At 41.8% G+C, this 18,642-nt stretch overlaps 1 protein-coding gene across 15 annotated transcripts in view; it reads left to right on the top strand.

Annotated features, from left to right (window-relative positions):
- The window catches only part of CELF4 (CUGBP Elav-like family member 4), a 904,974-nt gene that overhangs the window by 108,231 nt on the left and 778,101 nt on the right, over positions 1-18,642 (top strand). For all 15 annotated transcript variants that reach the window (XR_006281574.1, XR_005293071.2, XR_005293072.2 and 12 more), the window contains exon 2: positions 4,921-5,003. Coding sequence is in view for 12 of the 15 variants with exons in the window: in XM_043515021.1 (XP_043370956.1) it covers positions 4,921-5,003 (83 nt within the window). In the remaining 3 variants the exon portion in view is untranslated. The remainder of the gene's footprint in view (positions 1-4,920; positions 5,004-18,642) is intronic.

The following is an 18,642-nucleotide window of genomic DNA, read 5'->3' as shown; positions in this document are numbered from 1 at the left end:
CAGTCCGTGCACATTGGCGGAAGCACTCTATGTAGAAGTCCAGTCTGTTGTTTTGATCTTCAGGAGGAGCCCTCCCAGACTCCTTTTTGTAATGTTGATAGGAAGGTCTCTGTGAGTTAGTATGCTGTTCAGAGGTGTGTTGGAAATATTCCTTGAGTTGGAGACATCGTAAATAGGATTCTAGGTCACCACAGAACTGTATCATGTTTGTGGAGGTGGAGGGCAGAAGGAGAGGCCCTGAGATAGGACAGATTCTTCTGCTGGGCTAAGAGTATAGCTGGATAGATTAACAATATTGTTGGATGGGTTAAGGGAACCACTGTCGTGGCCCCTTGTGGCATGTAGTAGTTTAGTGTCCTTCTTTCTTTGTAGAGAAGCAAAGTGTGTGTTGTAAATGGCTTGTCTAGTTTTTGTAAACTAGAAACACTTCAATCTCCCTAGTCACTCGATTACAGACCTAAAAGTCGCAATACTACAACAAAAAAACTTTAAAAACAGACTCCAACAAGAAACTGCTGAATTGGAATTAATTTGCAAACTGGACACCATTAAATTAGGCTTGAATAAAGACTGGGAGTGGATGGGTCATTACACAAAGTAAACTATTTCCCTGTGCTTATTTTTCCCCCTACTGTTACTCACACCTGATTGTCAACTCTTGGAAATGGGCCATCCTGATTATCACAACAAAAGGTTTTTTTCTCCTGCTGATAATAGCTCACCTTAACTGATTACTCTCATTATAGTTGGTATGGCAACACCCATTTTTTCATGTTCTGTGTGTGTGTGTGTGTGTCTCTCTCTATATATCTTCCTACTGTATTTTCCAATGAAGTCGGTTTTAGCCAATGAAAGCTTTTGCTCAAATACATGTGTTAGTCTCTAAGGTGCGCAAGTACTCCTCGTTCTTTTTACAGTGCCATTGGTAGATGTAGTGTGATGTCGAACTGATTGTTTTGACATTGTTCATAGCTTTTAATTCTCTGAATATATATAAATATAGATATAGATATTTCATCCTGATTTGGGATGAAAACGTTGAGATGTCAAAATTACCTCCAAGAGGGGAAATTCCCTTTTTGCTCATCTCTACTTCTCAGTCTGTCTAGTTCCTTAGCACATTTAAAAAATGTCCTCACACTCAGCACTGATTTAGAAGCCAAGGCACACAGACAGCCATGGGGTGACTCCTTCAACTTTGAGTCAGATTTGTGCCACATTGGCAAAAGGTATGGGGAAGTTTGCATTGCTGCTGCTGCCTGCTCTCTTCCATTGTTTGGTGGGAATGGGATAACCCTCTCTGGTGGTGTTAATCTTGCAACTCTAAATTCACTTAAATATTTGTTTCTTAAAAATGTACCACTGAGGCTGTGCCATCAATTTCCCTAATGAGAGGCTGTCAACATAAATTATAACTCTCAGGCACGCTGTGTATTATAGAGCATGCTGAAAAGTTACTTCAACAAGACTTTTTTTTTTTTTTTTTTTGCCTGAAACATTCATTCCCTTTCTTCCCTGGTGCCATACCATGTGCGAGTCACTGATTAAATTCCCTTCTTCCATTTCAAAATCTTTATGTCCTGAGTGCCTTGTTTGGGGAGCCAGTGACATTTTGATGCCCTCCGTTATATACAGCGTACCTGGGAGTTCTTTGCAATTCGAGGGCAGGCACATACAGCTGTGGAAGGGATTTCATTTTGGTTGCTTCCTCCTGATAACTCATCACACCCTGGCTGGATCTCTGAAGGAAATGTTGCTTTTATAATGAAAGGAGGGGCCTTCTGACTGAGACATCTGAATTATGATCACAGCGTGGCCAGCATTGCAGGGTTTTATTATTCTAAGCTGTAGTCATGGCCATCACAATAAGAGGAAATATATAACTATCATGAAGGAAGCTTTACACTATATAGTTTATCTCTATAACAGTGTGCTATGATGTGCCTAATTAGACTGTATCAACTGTTCCAGGTCTGCTCCCAAAGGGAGATTTTCTTATTGTGTCTGGTCAGAGAGCTCTCTGCTTATGATTTATCACTGAAATTAAATTTAAGTATTGTTTCCCATTTGATTATCAAGCTGCAGGTGACTTTTAAAAACTGCTTTTCGATCCATTACCCTCCACTCCCTACCCGTGAGCCTTCACTGCCACTGTCCCCACTCCTCCCCTTGCAAAAATAAATAAAATCACACACATACACACACACACAGCACCACTGGAAGTTGAAAGAAGAATTGAAGGGTACCAATTAGATGAAGTGAAAATAAATTTGTTAGTCTCTAAGGTGCCACAAGTACTCCTTTTCTTTTTTGCGTATACAGACTAACACGGCTGCTACTCTGAAACCAATTAGAGAGAATAAAATCATTGCTGCTCAGAGCTGTTCTGCCTCCTTTCTTTACCTCGCTGTTGATTTGCTTCTGACGTGCACAGTCACTGATGCATGATACATGTGAACAGTTGGAATATACGAAAAGGAACCGTCCCCACACACACAGACATTAGATAAAATGATCCAGCAGGTGTTTCCCATCTCTGATTCTAACGATCATCCAATTTGTGGGAGGTAGTGGGGTGAGTCCTTCAAGAAAATATTTAGAAAACTACCTTTGAACTTATTCCATCCTCTAACCCAGTGGTTCTCAACCCGTGGCCCATGGGATGCTCGCAGCCAATCAGCACACAGCTGTGGGCTATACCGGTAGTACTGGATGCAGTCCACATAACATATAGTTGGTCGCATATGCAGCCCACAATGGTATCTATGTTGAGAGCCTCTGCTCTAACATATTCTCTTTAGAACTTCTTAAAAGAGAGAAGTGACCTATTTTATTTCTTCTGTGTTAGCACCTAAGGACCCCAGTCAAAGATCACCACACAAATAATGTAAACACCACACAAATAGTACAAAGGCAATTTGTGTCCTGGAGAGCTCACAATCTAAGACTTAAACAAAGTGTGACCAGTGAATAAACAAAGAAAGAGGAGCTGGTGGGTCTATGTATACTTAATCCTTCCTCAGCAAAGCGGGATAGACAAGATGATCTCTTTAGGGCCCTTCCAGCCCTATATTTCTGTTATTCTAAGGCAAGATAATGGAACACAAATAGACAGCTGTTGAGAAGACTTCCCCTTTCCTTCTTCCCAGGTTTGGAAGAAGCTCACGGTTTGATGGACAAACCATCTAATGCTTGACTGGTCAGATATCTCCAGTCAAAGAAGCTGGGGTGGGGGCAGAGACACGGGCTGTAGTTGTTTTGTAGCAACTTGCTGGGAAAGTGTCCTGTGCATAATAAGCAGTTCTTGTGCCTCAGTGACTGGCAGCCTTTCCGTACACTCCAGTAATAGGGAATAATCAGATCACATTGCATGCACAACTACGATATTGCAACATTGGCCTGTTGCGTAATGTGGTTTTTTACTTTCCTCTACCATTCTACCATGGCAGGCAATGGACCCTGCAGTTGATAGGCTGTCCCGCTAGATGGACCAGTGATCTGATCCACTGTGGCAGCTCTGAATTTCTAATGCTTTCTAAAGTGATACGATGTTTCGATTGTTCATCTGGGCCTCAGTGTGATTGCCTTTGTGTGCCTGGCTTTGAGCAAGCGGGGAGTGCTGGGTGGTTATTCTCCAATGTGAATGCAAATGGGGGGCTACTTGGGGATGCGAGCCAGGTTAAGTGCTATGTGTCATAGATTCATAGATTCATAGATACTAAGGTCAGAAGGGACCATTCTGATCATCTAGTCCGACCTCCTGCACAGCGCAGGCCACAGAATCTCACCCACCCACTCCTATGAAAAACCTCACCCATGTCTGAGCTATTGAAGTCCTTAAATCATGGTTCAAAGACTTCAAGGAGCAGAGAAACCTCCCTCAAGTCAACCATGCCCCATGCTACAGAGGAAGGCGAAAAACCTCCAGGGCCTCTCCAATCTGCCCTGGAGGAAAATTCCTTCCCGACCCCAAATATGGCAATCAGCTAAACCCTGAGCATATGGGCAAGATTCACCAGCCAGATACCCAGGAAAGAATTTTCTATAGTAACTCAGATCCCATCCATCTAATATCCCATCTCAGGGGATTTGGCTTATTTACCTTGAATATTTAAAGATCAATTACTTACCAAAATCCCATTATCCCATCATACCATCTCCTCCATAAACTTATCGAGTAGAATCTTAAAGCCAGATAGATCTTTTGCCCCCACTGCTTCCCTTGGAAGGCTATTCCAAAACTTCACTCCTCTGATGGTTAAAAACCTTTGTCTGATTTCAAGTCTAAACTTCCTGGTGGCCAGTTTATACCCGTTTGTTCTTGTGTCCACATTGGTGCTGAGGTTAAATAATTCCTCTCCCTCTCCTGTATTTATCCCTCTGATATATTTATAGAGAGCAATCATATCTCCCCTCAACCTTCTTTTAGTTATCCTCTGCAGTGGGAAATCCCAAGTCCTTGTGTGCCCCTTACTCCGGGTGCATGGTACGAAAGGGGAGCACAAGGATTTAATCATGGTCCTCAGCATGCTGAGGAGATCTTGGTTCTACACTCCACTCCTTATCCGCATTGCTGCAATTTGGTAGGAATAAAATGTCAGTCCCATATCAACAGCCTCATTAATGTGGGAGTGGGTTCCTCTCTGCTCCCCATCCTGCTCCATGCTTTTACCCAGCATGGATAAATGCAACAAGGCGGAATCACTCTCCGATGAGCACGTGCTGGACACAGTTTTCTGTTATCGTGAGAGCCTGGGGAAAGGGATTCATTCTATTCCTGGAAGAGTATCCCACTAGGGAAAGGGAATCTGCAGCTCCCTCACTGGAAAAGCAAGAAGCTGAGCATTGTTCTGCATCCTGCTCCTAAGATGATCTGCACCGAAGCTCTGTACTTAATGCAGGGTTGTCTTTCGTTTGCAGGGTGTGCCTTCCTAACATACTGCGAAAGGGAGTCCGCCCTGAAGGCCCAGAGCGCGCTGCATGAACAGAAGACGCTGCCAGGGGTGAGTCCAGATTGCTGTTTTCATCTGCACTGGGTTGTATATTACGTTCCCATTTGGGGGTAGGATGATTAATGACTGTTGTTGCTCGGATGAGTCCATATTTGCATGGGGCTATAAAATCAAGGTGCCACATCCAGCCTAGACGTTTCCAGACGTACCAAACCTCAGCTTGTTGTGGTATCCAGAAGCATGCAATGGAAAATAACCCATTTGGGGCTGGATTCTGCCACCCTTTGTCATATGAGAAAGAGGCTTTAGGGCTGAGCCTTCTGATTCGTTCATGGACGTGTGTGTATGAGGTAACACCTCCACTTCCCCGCCCCCCCCCCCCGACAAATCAAGGCGTGGTGGAAAAAAGAAATGGATTGAATTTTTGAGTTATCACAGACTGAAAACATATTCTTCATGACAAAGTGGTTTGACTCAGTTGCTTTAGTATTCAAGCCGTTGTAGCAGATTGGAAAGGCAGGGAGACAAGGAGAAAAAAAGAGAGAGAGAGAAGAGAAGAACTTGAGATAATGAGGAAAATTCACATGAGCAAGATCTGAGGTTCAGACAACACAAGCAGAACTAAAAATAGAAACATCACTCCGAGGGGAAGACCTGCCCTGGAGGGGTGGATTGAGACAGGTCCTTGGGTTTCTCAGGCCAGTGGTAAGGGTTGAGGGTGGGGGGAGACGTGGGTGTGGTTGGTGTACAAGGACAGGGAGAAGCACAGTGCAGATCTGATTGCAGCTGGAGGGAGTATCTCTGCCTGCTCTGTCTCATGTGGATAAAGGATCAAGGACTCAGGAGGAAGAGAGATGCGTCCATAAAGGTTAGGGGGCAAGGGGTATGTGTAGAATGAAGAGGCTGGGAGGAAAGGTTTACCCATAAGTCTGTACACTCAGAGTTTTGAACAAGGCCTGCATTACTTTAATCTATCCCTGTATGCAAGCTGGGAGTTGCTATAACTAGACTCAAGTTACTCTCAACTGCTGAGAAATTGTTGTGTCTCCTGATATTTCCATGGTCCTGTATCAGTCTCTATAACTTACCTACCTTTTCATCCCCTTACCAGTGCAGATGCCCACACACTTACTCATTTGGTGTGATCTTTGTCATAACGGGGTGTGGTTTGTGTGTGTATGTGTGCGCATTGTTCACTAAGAATACCTTTGAACCTGGTGACAGTTCCATCAAACTAATTCTTCTCAAAAATATGAGTGGCTCTGGTTGCATTGTTGCTACTAAGGGGTGATTCCTTCCTGTTTATTTTCTTTTTAAATCCATGTTGTCTCTGTGCCTGGATTGCCAACTAAAGAGTGTGTGTTTGTGTGTGTGCACATACTCACAAAAGACAGATATTTAGCTTAGGGATGTTTCAAATAACAGCTTCTTAGTTTATATTTTATTGAGCATGTTTTAGAGGCATACACATATGACAACACAAGGATCAAGATTTTCAAACCTGAATCCATAATTAAGTGGCTAAATTGGAGTCCTGATTCTCAGAAATGTTGTTTATTTAGTAGAGCCATTCACTGGGAGTAGTTGGATACTCAGGAATTGAAAAGCAGACTATTTTAATCATGCCCAGAACTCATATCATTCTCATGAGGTCAAAGTCATGTCTCAGTGAGGCTGGTGTAAAACTGGAATAACTCGACTGAAGTCCATGAGAGTTGCTGGGTGCTCAGCACTTTTGAAAATCAGGTGAAAAATTATTTGCCTAAATATGGAGTCTGAGAGCCTGATTTTAGACACCCAGATTTGTAGTGGCCAAGGTGTATGTCTGTATGTCTATATAAACAACAAAGCTCTGAGGGTGAAATCCTGGCCCCATTGAAGTCAATAGCAAAGCTTGTGTTGACTGTAACAGGGGTAGGAATTTACCCTTAAGGTTTTATGTCTGATACTGTGAGGGTCTGAGTACCTCTAACTTTTATCAATTCAAATTCTGACCTCTCTGCCATGCTCTAAACCCAGACTAACAGCATTGACTTCAGAAGAGTTATTCATGTTTAACACTGGCTGTAACAGTGATCAGAATCTGACCCCAAGGGCATGATGAAGGCTCTGTGCAGAAATAAGTGACCAGAATTTCAAATATACTGAGCACCCACTGGAGCCCTTTGGCTTCAATTCCAATTATTCCTCTTGGGATCAAGCCCTTGTTTCACCAACCCAACCTGGCTGCAGACACCTTTCCATCAAGTTCCTGAACTCATTCTCTGGATGATGTTTCTCTAGTTTGTTTCAGGGAACCAGCCTTGTCTTTTGATAAGCTCTCATGCCTGGATATTATGTTATGGCTCCTATGCAAGTAGCAGGGGAGTATTTATGACATGCCTAACTAGGCTTGATGACATGCATTGGCAATATTAAGCATAGTTCATCACCATAAAATGAGAAGCACCCCTTAGGTCAAGGGTCAAAGTACTCTCTGACATGAGTTCACAAACAATACATATATAACACATTCCCTTCTCCTGCTAGTTTCTGTGACACAAACAATACTACTGAAGAAGCATGAAAATAATTAACAAGCCAGGTATAGAAAGGGGAAAGTAATACATACAGTAGATCACTGAATTGAGGCTTTCCCCCCCAGTAAATTATACAGTACTTGCTCTTGTATTACTGCTGCATGCATATTTGCTGTTATAAAACATAGAACTGAGTCATTTGTAATAATATGCACATAAATGCAAATGTATGGAAATGATGAGGCACCAGAATTTTGTGCATAGATCCAAGCTCCTGCCTCTCAGCTGTGTATCACTGTGTTTTTAGTGGAGTGGTTACATGCACATATTTTACAGTAATTACTTTCTGGATGTGCTTTGTAAGATGACAGAAATATGTTTCACATATTTTCTTGTTATATGTGAGATATAAAGTCATCTTGTGGAATAATCAAAACACTTCTAAGCAGGTGTGTGTTGATTAATAAAGTCTTTATGGTCCATTTTTTAGGGGGAGAATTGTGATAAATATTTTGCGGGAAGTAGAACGTAATGTAAAATATCAAATTGCTTGTTGAATCTTCTTCAGCTGACTGCTTGGGACAGTTTGAAAGTGTCTTCTGCCTAAAACTGAAGGACTGGGTGTGCGATAGAACACTATTGTGAGTGCCAGGCAATTCAAATTCTAACATTTACTTGTGATTGTTTATTTTACATATAATAGAATAGCTGTATGATGAAGTATATTAGTTCTTTAATAATTTATAGAAATGCTTTGATGTTGCAGTAATTACATTAAAGGTCACATATCAAAGGTAATTTGGGTGAGCAGCTGTGATGGTTTCTCAGAAGCAATCAATATTGCTGTCCGTGGTGCTAATTTCACCAAGGGGACTGCCAGATTAAAGGAGGCTTATTACCAGCCAGACAGACACAAGGGAAATCAAGAACAGATTGGAGAGATGCACTATTCTCTTTCCCCACCTATAATTAACACTGCTCACCATAATCTGTGCTAATCCTTCATGCTGAGAAAACCACTAGCATTTTTAGACATCTCAAAGGCAAATTAGGCAAGGTGGAGTATGTTAATGGGAGGGGGATGGGAGAGAATACAAAACGTAAAAGTTGATTCCCCTTTGGGAATTCTGAGTCTGGTAAATCTCCCCATGATGAAGGTGAAATATCCGAAATGCAGTCCATAATCTAGGAGAAAGCAAAAATATGACCCCAACAATGACAGTGCAGGGGACATGAGAATTATGTGCCTGCCCGTTCCATTTAATATTAGCTATTGGCCCTGCACAGCTCCATAGGAAATGAAATCAGGGAAATAAAATTGTTTTAAGTGTATTCATTTTGATTACAAATTATAGTGAAGTCAACTTTTCCCCCTTTCTTTCTTTCTGAGACTAACGTCAGAGGATAATGCTGAGAAATGTAATTAGGCTATCAAGATCGACTTTTATTTATGACACAAATAAACTGAGCTCATGTATGATAAGCACAGTTGCATTTTTCTCTGTTTCTTTGTGGTTTCTCAGACACAGGGACTGAAGGGGCTGTTGGTTGTAGGGTTTTTTATAAAATCAGAACTCACCAGCAAGGCTCCAAAGAATAAATATAAAAATGAATACCTGGCAAACTGTTAACCTCCAAAATTTTAGGTACCTTTCCAGACTTTGAAATCCATCAAAAATTATTTTGTCATCTTATTGAGAGGGGAGAAATAGCACTTCAGCTGTATTATAATTTTTCTCAGCAAGTTACAGAATTTCTATTTTGCTTCTAATAGCACTCAATCTGTTGCTGTTTTATGCCGCCCAAACCAACATATGCCATTCTGTATTACATCTAATTGAGTGTTTCTGTAAAAGCAAAGGAGGGTAAATATGTGTTGCAATAATATCAGGAAACGAGGGGATGTCAAGGTGCTCTGAAGCGCCTTTAAAATTGGAAGGAAACGATAGCTATTGAATCCAGAGGCGTGGTTCCTGTTTCATAATTTACTGAAATTCTCACGTGTGTTACCAATCATGCCTTGATGAAATGCACGTGCATGTTACCAATCATGCCTCAGTGAAATTCATCAAGTATAAGGAGTGAAATTCAGCCCTTAGTTACTGAAATTCTCACAACAGGGCTTAAGTGAGACTCAAGTAGTCCATAGACCTCACAAGGGCCCTGTGCACAGGGCATGAATTTCATCCAGTCTAGTAGGCTGTGCTGTAATTTTACAATATTAATTCACTTTTTAATGCTTCAGTGGGTTTCCTAGAAGCTTGTTAGGAAACCATGAAGTCACATATTGCCCTGAACACTGCATTAGGCCCAAAACTGGATTTAGATCCCTTCCCCCCACCTCCTCTGAAAAGTTTTCACTACCAATGTAAGTTGTAATTTGGTCAGCAGTGGCAGACTGGAAGGATTCCATTGATTAAAGTAGCCCTCTGAACATACAAGCTGCTCACCATGCCCTTTAGATTTTGAAAGAAAACACAATTAATTGTTCCCCTGGGAGAACTATGCCTGTTTCCAAAGTTAAAAAATGAAGATGAAAAGGAGCAAAAACAGATTTGAGGGAAGAGACTTGCAAACTCTGAGCCTGTAGAAATTCTCCTTGAAATCTTTGGGCATCCACGTCACGGTTAAAAAAGATTCTTCTCCCTCTTCTCCCCAGGCTGATCAGAAGGTCAAAGGCTTTTTGGATCTTTCTTCAGGAAAAAGAGGGGTGTGTGTGGGGCGGGGGGGGGGCCGTAAAGCCACTTTCCATTTACTAAAACCCCTGTAGTTTGGCAGTGCTGTGCTATTCACCAGATGAGATGAAACACCTGGGTCCTATCTGCTTTGTAAACATTAAAGTTCCATTTCACTAGTTAAAGATTGGCTTCTGTAGCCCCTCTCCCGCAACCACAGGAATACAAAGTAAACTCACTCTCTACGTTCCAGTCCAAAGAGCTTTGGAGGAAAAGGCTACAGTATAACTGTTGTGTCAGAACTGGTGTGTGTGTGCGGCTATCTCACCTCAGACCAGCATGCTCATTACATCTGTAGCTTCTGAATAGCTCCCTTTTAGATTTGCAAAATTCGAGCAATGAGATTTTGCTTGTCTTTGAGCTTTAGAGGAAATTAATAAATACATGAATATTCATATATATATATACACACACACATATCTACAGGAACATTAAAATGAAATTCCAAAGATTGTATTATCTCTCTCTCTTTCTTTTTATTTGACACCTTTTCGTTTGGATCTCAAAGGACAATTGCTGAGCAATTCAACAAAAGCCGTTGTTGGACCTTCATTCGCTTCATGTGTTACTCAATGACAAGTTTTCTCTTTCTGACATGTATGCCATAGAAGGATCAATCTAATTTTATGTACAACTGTAAAGATGAATGATAAGTAGAAAGGATTCAGGCAAGTACAAGCTGAATAAATTATAAAGGGCAAATGATGACAAGGCTGGGGATCCCAGGAGACAGTGATGTGATAACAGAAACTAAAGACGAATTCATGATGGATGTAGTTAGTATGTACTGAGGCTGTTAATTCTTCAGGGTCGTTTTACAACTTCTTGTGATTGGAGCAATCAAAGTATTTCATTTTAAAGAGGTGCTATATATTTTCACTTGTCTGCTGTGCATATTTGTATGTATGGCTTCATTTATATGCATAACAGTAAACTCCCATAGGCTAGTCAAGCTTACCTCCCATCAAAGGGTCCCTATTCTCCAAATCATAATGCCACTGTTTATGCATAAATAAATAGATAATGTGTAACGATTTGAGGGCAAACCTGGATCTCAGCAAAAATATTTCCATTTTCATAGCAGCACAGCACACACCTATCAAATCAGCTCAGGGACTCATCCAGTGAAAGGATGGGTGCCCTCAGCTTCTGTCAAAGCCAGGCCTGGAGATTGAGTTAGGCTCTCATAATATCCCTGTTTAGTGTGTTTGTGTGTATATACACACACACACATACACACACATACACACACACACACACACATTATATAACTTTAAGATAGGTCATATTTTGGGCTTAAGCTACTGAAAGAGAAGATGATGCAACATCTAAGGTTGGAAACAAATCTGACCTCTTGGTTGTATACTCTTATTTTACATCCATTGTTCATTATTATTATTATTTATTATTAAGGGAATTAACATGGACATTCTTTTTTCACCCTCAAAAGTTTTCTCTTCTCTGTGAGCAATCTTCACCCTGGCCTATGTTTGTACACACCAGGGCCTTGATTCTGTCCTCACTAGCACCGGTGTAAATCAGCAGTAATCTGACTGAGAGATCAGTGGAGTTGCATGGTGTGGGAAAGAGGGAAATCAGCTCTGTATCGGTTGCTGTTAAAATGATGGTGAACCAGAAACCAGGACTTGCAATGGGGACATAAAACATGACTAAGAATTCTACAACCAGGAGGTCTGATCCTGCAAAATGCTGAGCATCCTCAAGACCTACTAGGCCATATCATGCAAACCTTACACTGTAATCAGGCAAGCTCCAGTTGAAGAGCATGTGAGCTGAGGGCACTTGGTGTCTTGAGGAAGTTGATATACACCTTTCAGGGTCAGGCCCTTACCACTTAATGGGCCCATAACCCTAAGGCTTCCAATTGCAATACTCTAGAGTTTTGAGCCATGACTCTTCTGTGGAGCATGCATTTTTCAAGGAAAAAGCAGGAGCATCTGTATTAGTAAGCAATTATGATCCTGTTTTCATGCAATCATCTCTCAATAATAAAGAATGAGGGAGGAAAAATGCAGAGAACCTTTGACGTTTTTCTCTCCCTGTGTATCTAGACAGATAGGTAATTCTGTGTAACTGGAGGCAGAGAGCCAAATCTGGCAGTCATTATTTTACTCTTAGGGTGAAATTTTCAAAAGCACCTATGTGACTTAGTCCAATTTTCAAAGGTGAAACTTTGGAGTTTCTTTGAGACTTAAGTATCAGAGGGGTCACGGTGTTAGTCTGGATCTGTAAAAGCGGCAAAGATTCCTGTGGCACCTTATAGACTAACAGATGTATTGGAGCATAAGCTTTCAGGGGGGAATACCCACTTTTTCAGATGCATGAGACTTAAATTACTTTTGAAAATAGGATTTAGGTTCCTAAATCAATTATGCCTTTTGAAAATTTTATTCTTAAGGCTTGTATACACTTGAAATCCTGCAGTGGGTGCAGCTGTAGTGTTTCAGTGAAGGCATTACCTATGTCAACGGGAGCAGTTCTCCCATCGGTATAGGTATTCCCACCTCCCCAAGAGGCAGTAGCTAGATCTACAGGACAATTCTCCCATAACTTAGCAGCGTCTATACTGAGGGTTAGGTCAATTTAACTGCATCACTCAGATGTGACTTTTTCACACTCCTGAGCAACATAGTTATACGGACCTAATTTCCTAGGCTAGACCAGGCCTTTGTCTTTACTCTGGCAAAATCCCATTGATGTAAACAGGTACAAGGGACAGGTTTCAGAGTAGCAGCCGTGTCCGATGAAGTGAGCTGTAGCTCACGAAAGCTTATGCTCTAATAAATTTGTTAGTCTCTAAGGTGCCACAAGTACTCTTTTTCTTTTTAGGTACAAGGGAGTAACTTATTTTGCACTAAACACTCTCCCATCTCAGGCTGCAATTCAGCAAGGTAGTTCAACATGTGACTAGCTTTGAGCATTGGAGAAGTACCTTTGAAGTCAATGGAATTACTCAGGTGCTCAAAGATAGGCATGTGTTTAAATACTTTGCTGAATGGGGGCCTTTTAGTGCTAATAATGTAGTGTAATTACAGTGTAATCTCCCATCATAGTCCTCTGCTTCAGAACAACTTCTAATGTGACTTGGCATAACATGACCTACATAATATCTAAACTTAACTTCAGAGGCTCTTTTCTTTTTTTTGGCAGGGGGGACAGAGAGGTTGGGAATGACTAGACTTGGATCTGTGCTATTAGTTCAGGCAAGTAGGTATCCGAAGTGACTTTGTTCTGCTGAGTAGCTGCAGTGCAAACCTTAAAGTGCCACTGCATGTATGAGTGGCTGCACTTGGCAGATTCCCAGCAATGTCAAAGCTTTCTGATTAGTTTCTGTAAGTACAAGGACAAAATTAAGCCTAACCTATTTTTCAAAGAAGAAATGTGCCTTTTTCTTTTTAATGGAAACGTGCTTGTATCTTGTTTCCCATATTTCCTTCCTCCCCCCCTCCCAAAAAAAAGCCTTGTCTTATTAACGAATATTTTAAAAAGCATTTTAGAACTCGGGTGAATTGTGTGTGTTGAATTTTGACCTTGGATACACGCTCCAAATCAGCTCCTTGGTGGTATGGGGATGAAGTCAAACTCCTTCCTTGCCCCATTATGCATGGGAAGCTAAACCCCCATAATCCTTTGCTGCTTCTGTCCGCTTTCCACCACTGTTAATTTGTTCTTCAGCATGCCACCTGGATGGTGGAGTTGCATATTTGTTTCCTTGCCAGGCACTGGCAAAGCGAATTTTGTCCAGCTGTAATTAAGCTCTTCCAAGCTAATGCTCAGGTTGTTGCTTAACTTGCATGTTGAAGTGCTGAGTTTATTTATCCCTTGTTCTGTGCATGGCTTGATCAACTCTGCTCTCCTGCTATGAAACCATTTCTGGTCAATGGGTGTATTTTAAAACCTGTTGGGATCAGCTTCTGATGTCACTTACACTGCACCAGTTTGTTCAATGGAATAATTCCGGATTTACACTAGTATAAGCAAGATTGGAATCAGGTTCATTCTTTGTGCTTTTTTGTTGCTGTTAAAGTAACATTGTTGAGTGACAATAGCCCTAGGGTTAGGGTTAGGGTTTAGTGTGTAGTAAAGTATTTCACAAAAACTAATGTCAGTAGAGTTTTTTAAACGTTAGATTTAAAAAAAAAAACGAACACAAAGGTCTCAATTATATCATTGTAAAACTGGTGTGAGATCAGAATCAGGCCCATAGATACTTATATGTATATGGACAGACGCATCTGTCTGTCTAATATTCACAAACTACTCATCTTTTCTTTTAAGCTCCTTCCCTACCTGTCCTCTATTGTTTGCTATTGAGATGTCCACTCCAGCCCCTATCCCTGCTAATGATGTCAGCCATTGGTTACAATGCCCTTTGCACTTTCTCCCACACTGGCCTTAAACTCCCCATAAACATCCACAAGGGCCACTTCAGTGTCGTCCTTCACAATTCCTCCTTAATACTCTCCTTTGGACACTGGCTAAGCACCTGGCAGTCTGTGACCATTGCTCGCCTGGCTAGCCATGTCGCGTTGTCGCATCATTTCCATATGCTCCCTTCTCCCTCCCACATCTGTTTGTTGTGTTCACTGGTTGTTTCTTCTCTTATACTTAGATTAAAATATGTCAGTGTAGGGACCATTGTTGCGAGTTTGTGCAGTGCCTTGCACAGTGATCCATGATGGTGATCCATAGACATTACTGTTAAATAAATAGGTAATGAGATCAGTCCTATGCAATGAGGGAAGTTGGAAAGTTCTGCCTTGCAATCCAGATCTGAACATCTTCAAAGGGATGTTTCAAATCTGGAGTTTTGGTTTGGGTCCATCTGTATTTCTGGTATTAAGCTTGAAACATTTTCCCACAGTGCTGTGAACCCAAACACTAGAGACTAGAACTAATGCCTCCAAAGCGAGTCTGTCCAACCTCATCCCATTGTCTCTATTGAGTGAAGTGCAACAGTTAAACAGACTCAGATCGGGTATATTTACAATGATTTCAGTTTGGATAATCGAATGTGTTGTTCATTATGCATCTAAGAAATATGGTTTTCAATAGAGCGGGCCTAATTCTGCACTCTTCTACTTGATGTAAACACAGGGACACTTCATTGCCTTAAGTCAGATTTACATCGATGTAACTCAGGTCAGAATCAGATAGGCTTATCCTGATAGTGTCCCTTTAAGATGCCCTGAAAAGCCACCTCCCTTCAGTAGGGCTTGCACTTTAGAGATTCAGCCTCAGGAACTGGAAGGTTATTTGTTTATTTTCCGGGACCGAGGCTGTGCTGTTGAACTTGCTCACTTTGGGGAATCCATTGCTGTTTGAGCATCTCTTTACTCTCTGGCACGGAAAGCCTGACTGACAACTCAAGTTACTCCCGGGGTCTTGGCCTTGCTACTGATTCTCTGGACAGCATTGCAATCAGACTCCCTCATTACTAATACCTGTCTTTCCCATTCTTAGCAGCTCAGGGCCATATTCTTGCTCTCAGTGGAGACTGGTGTAAACCCAGAATGATCCTAGTGGATTTATACAAGTGCTGCTGAGACTGGAATTAAGGTTTCTGTTTTAAAGCTCCCATTTTGATTTGTTTCTTCCCTTTCTTTGCAATATGTACTCTGTTTCTCTCCTCCCCTCCACAGAGCCCCACAGCAATGCTCTTTATTGTTGGGCAGTCTTCACCAACATAATCACATTTGGGCCCAGTGTTTTTCCTGCAGACCCAGGAGTGCGCAGTGCTTAGGCCTCCATTATTAGTTTACACAATAAATGAAGCCCATTAGAAAAGGATAATCAGGGCTCCGAGAAGGCCACCTCACTCGTTATCCAAGGAGGTTATGTTAAGCCTCTGTAGTTATTAATCAAACTTTCCCATGCAGATAGCTGAAGATTAAAAGCCACATTTATCCTCTTTATTTCTCATTCTTTTGCATTGATGTGCAAACATCATTTTTATTTATTATTATCGTTACTTTTATTATTATTCATGGCCCGGCCAGTTGGCCACAACTGCTTCTTGGCGTCGTTTGAAGTCTAGGCCTATCCAGAATGGTGTGATGATACAGCTGAGCCACTGGAGAGCACTCTGGTTAGATTCTGGAAAGAATTGCTGGGTGTCCTAGAAAGCCTCTGCTAGCCATCCCTGCATTGCTATATCTTACCCACAAGGCCAAAAGAAAGGATCTCTCCTGAGTCGAAGCTCATTTTATTTAGTGAATGAGATTCAGAGCTAGTATAAAATGGCTGCACCTCCCCCCACATCAGTTACACCCACTGATACCGGATTTGAATTTGATCCCCAGGCTGGGGGGATGCATGGCTGCTCTAGCTTGTCCCACCCTTATGGACCTGCTCAATGACTCCTTTGGGCACAAGATTTAGGGAATAAAAGCTCCTGATTGTGAAGAAAATCTGATCCTTTTGGGGTCTTCCCAGCAGGGCCAAAGGAGGCTGACTAATAAATAGAGCTGGTTAGAAAATGGGAAGCGTTTTTTGTGAACATTTTCAAAGGAAACTATCTCAGCCATGTCACTTGTGGAATTTGTACAGCCTCTTAAATTGCCTTCTTGGGTAGGTTCCAGGTTCCACCCTAGGGCAAAACATGGGAAAGGGAAAGCATGGTAGTAAACCACTGGCCAATCCAGCCTGGGAGAAAGGATGGTCTTGTTGAGCTAAGGCAGTGGCTCTCGGCCTTTCCAGACTACTGTACCCCTTTCAGGAGTCTGATTTTTCTTGCCTACCCCCAAGTTTCACTTCATTTAAAAGCAATTTGCTTACAAAATCAGACATCAAATATAAAAGTGGGCCAGCACACTATTACTGAAAAATTGCTGTCTTTCTCATTTTACCATATAATTATAAAATAAATCAACTGGAATATAAATATTGTACTTATATTTCAGCGTATAGTTATAAAGCACTATAAACAAGTCGTATGAAATTTTAGTTTGTACTGACTTTGCTAGTGCTTTTTATCTAGCCTATTATAAAAGCAGGCAAATATCTAGATGAGTTGATGTACCCCCAGAAGACCTCAGTGTACACCCAGGGGTAGGAGTACCCCTGGTTCAAAATCACGGAGCTAAAGCACTGAACTACCACTAGCAGAGCTGGGTTCCATTCCTGCCAGAGATGTCCTAAATAATGGTGGGCAAGTCATTTAATCTCTCTGTGCCTTGGTTCCCCGACTGTAAAATGGAGATATATAACCTTCCTCTCTTTCACCTTGGTCTGTCACGTCTATTTAGATTGAAGTTCTTCAGGGCCAGGACTGTCTCTCACTCTGTGTTTGTATAGCACCCGGCGCACACAAACCCTGATCTCAGTTGAGGTCTCTAGATGATACCATGGTATAAAAAAATAAAAATAGCTGGTGGAATGTGCCTTTCCTTGAATGAAAGGTGAAGTCTCAGGGTGATGTTTGTCTTTCAGAAAGGAGCCCTGTCTCCTTTCCCTTCCTCATGACTGATCTGAAAATAAATAAGGTAAGAGTGACATTCATAGTATTACTTTTTAAAAAAAGAGAGAGAGAGAGAAGGAGAATTTCTTGAAGACTCCTACTACACTTCCATACACTGTATTTGACATCTGTAATAAAACTCAGGTCAGATATATCTTTCAATAAAAAGAGGCATCCCGCAAACAACCCTGCACTAGTACTAGGGTCATGTCAAGAATAATAAAGAGAACTATTGTCACTGCATTCAGCCTACTGCTTTGTGCTGTTCCCCTCACCCCTCCCTTTCTGCTCCTCTCCCAGACATAATGCAAGATGTTTATCAGGTTCTTCTGCATCTCTCCAAGGGGCAGGGAGCGGAGGCTGGTTAGCAGCAGTGAGGGCTTGTCAATGTCGTTCTGCTTGCCACCTTCTTCTTCAGCAGCCCCAGGTGAAGAAAAATATGGGGAGGTGGATGGCTTTGTTGGATCACCTCTGTCCTTTCTCCCTGTTTGGATGGACGGTTGCAGGGGGGAGGAGGGCATCTTCCAAGTGGCATCTGGCTTCTCCTAACCTTGCTCCCTCTAGAGATGCTATGTTTTTGTTTTCTGTGATTGAATTTGACAGTGATGGGGTAACATGACATTATCCTGTACTAGGAATAATGTGGACAGGGGCTACTCTGTCATCCGTCTCGCTCCTGACCACGTTTCTTGCTATTCCAGCCCTGTGGCCCTTTACGCAGATCTGCCAATTCAACTTGATCCTGCACTGCTACACTCCCTGCTATTCCAGCCCTGTGGCCTGGCTTACATTATTTATTGTTATGGTGCATTATTTGTATTGCATTAGCATTAAGTAGCAGGGCCCCATTGTGCTAAACACACGCCACACAAAGACAGCCGACTTAGCCCTTCTCTGCATAAGACTTAGCCCTTCTCTGCATAACACCTCTGTTGCAGATCTGCAGGCTGCTCTGC

This window comes from Dermochelys coriacea, chromosome 5 (assembly GCF_009764565.3).
Source record: "Dermochelys coriacea isolate rDerCor1 chromosome 5, rDerCor1.pri.v4, whole genome shotgun sequence".
Taxonomy (NCBI): Eukaryota; Metazoa; Chordata; order Testudines; family Dermochelyidae; genus Dermochelys; species Dermochelys coriacea.
This window is presented reverse-complemented; position numbering and strand designations above follow the sequence as displayed.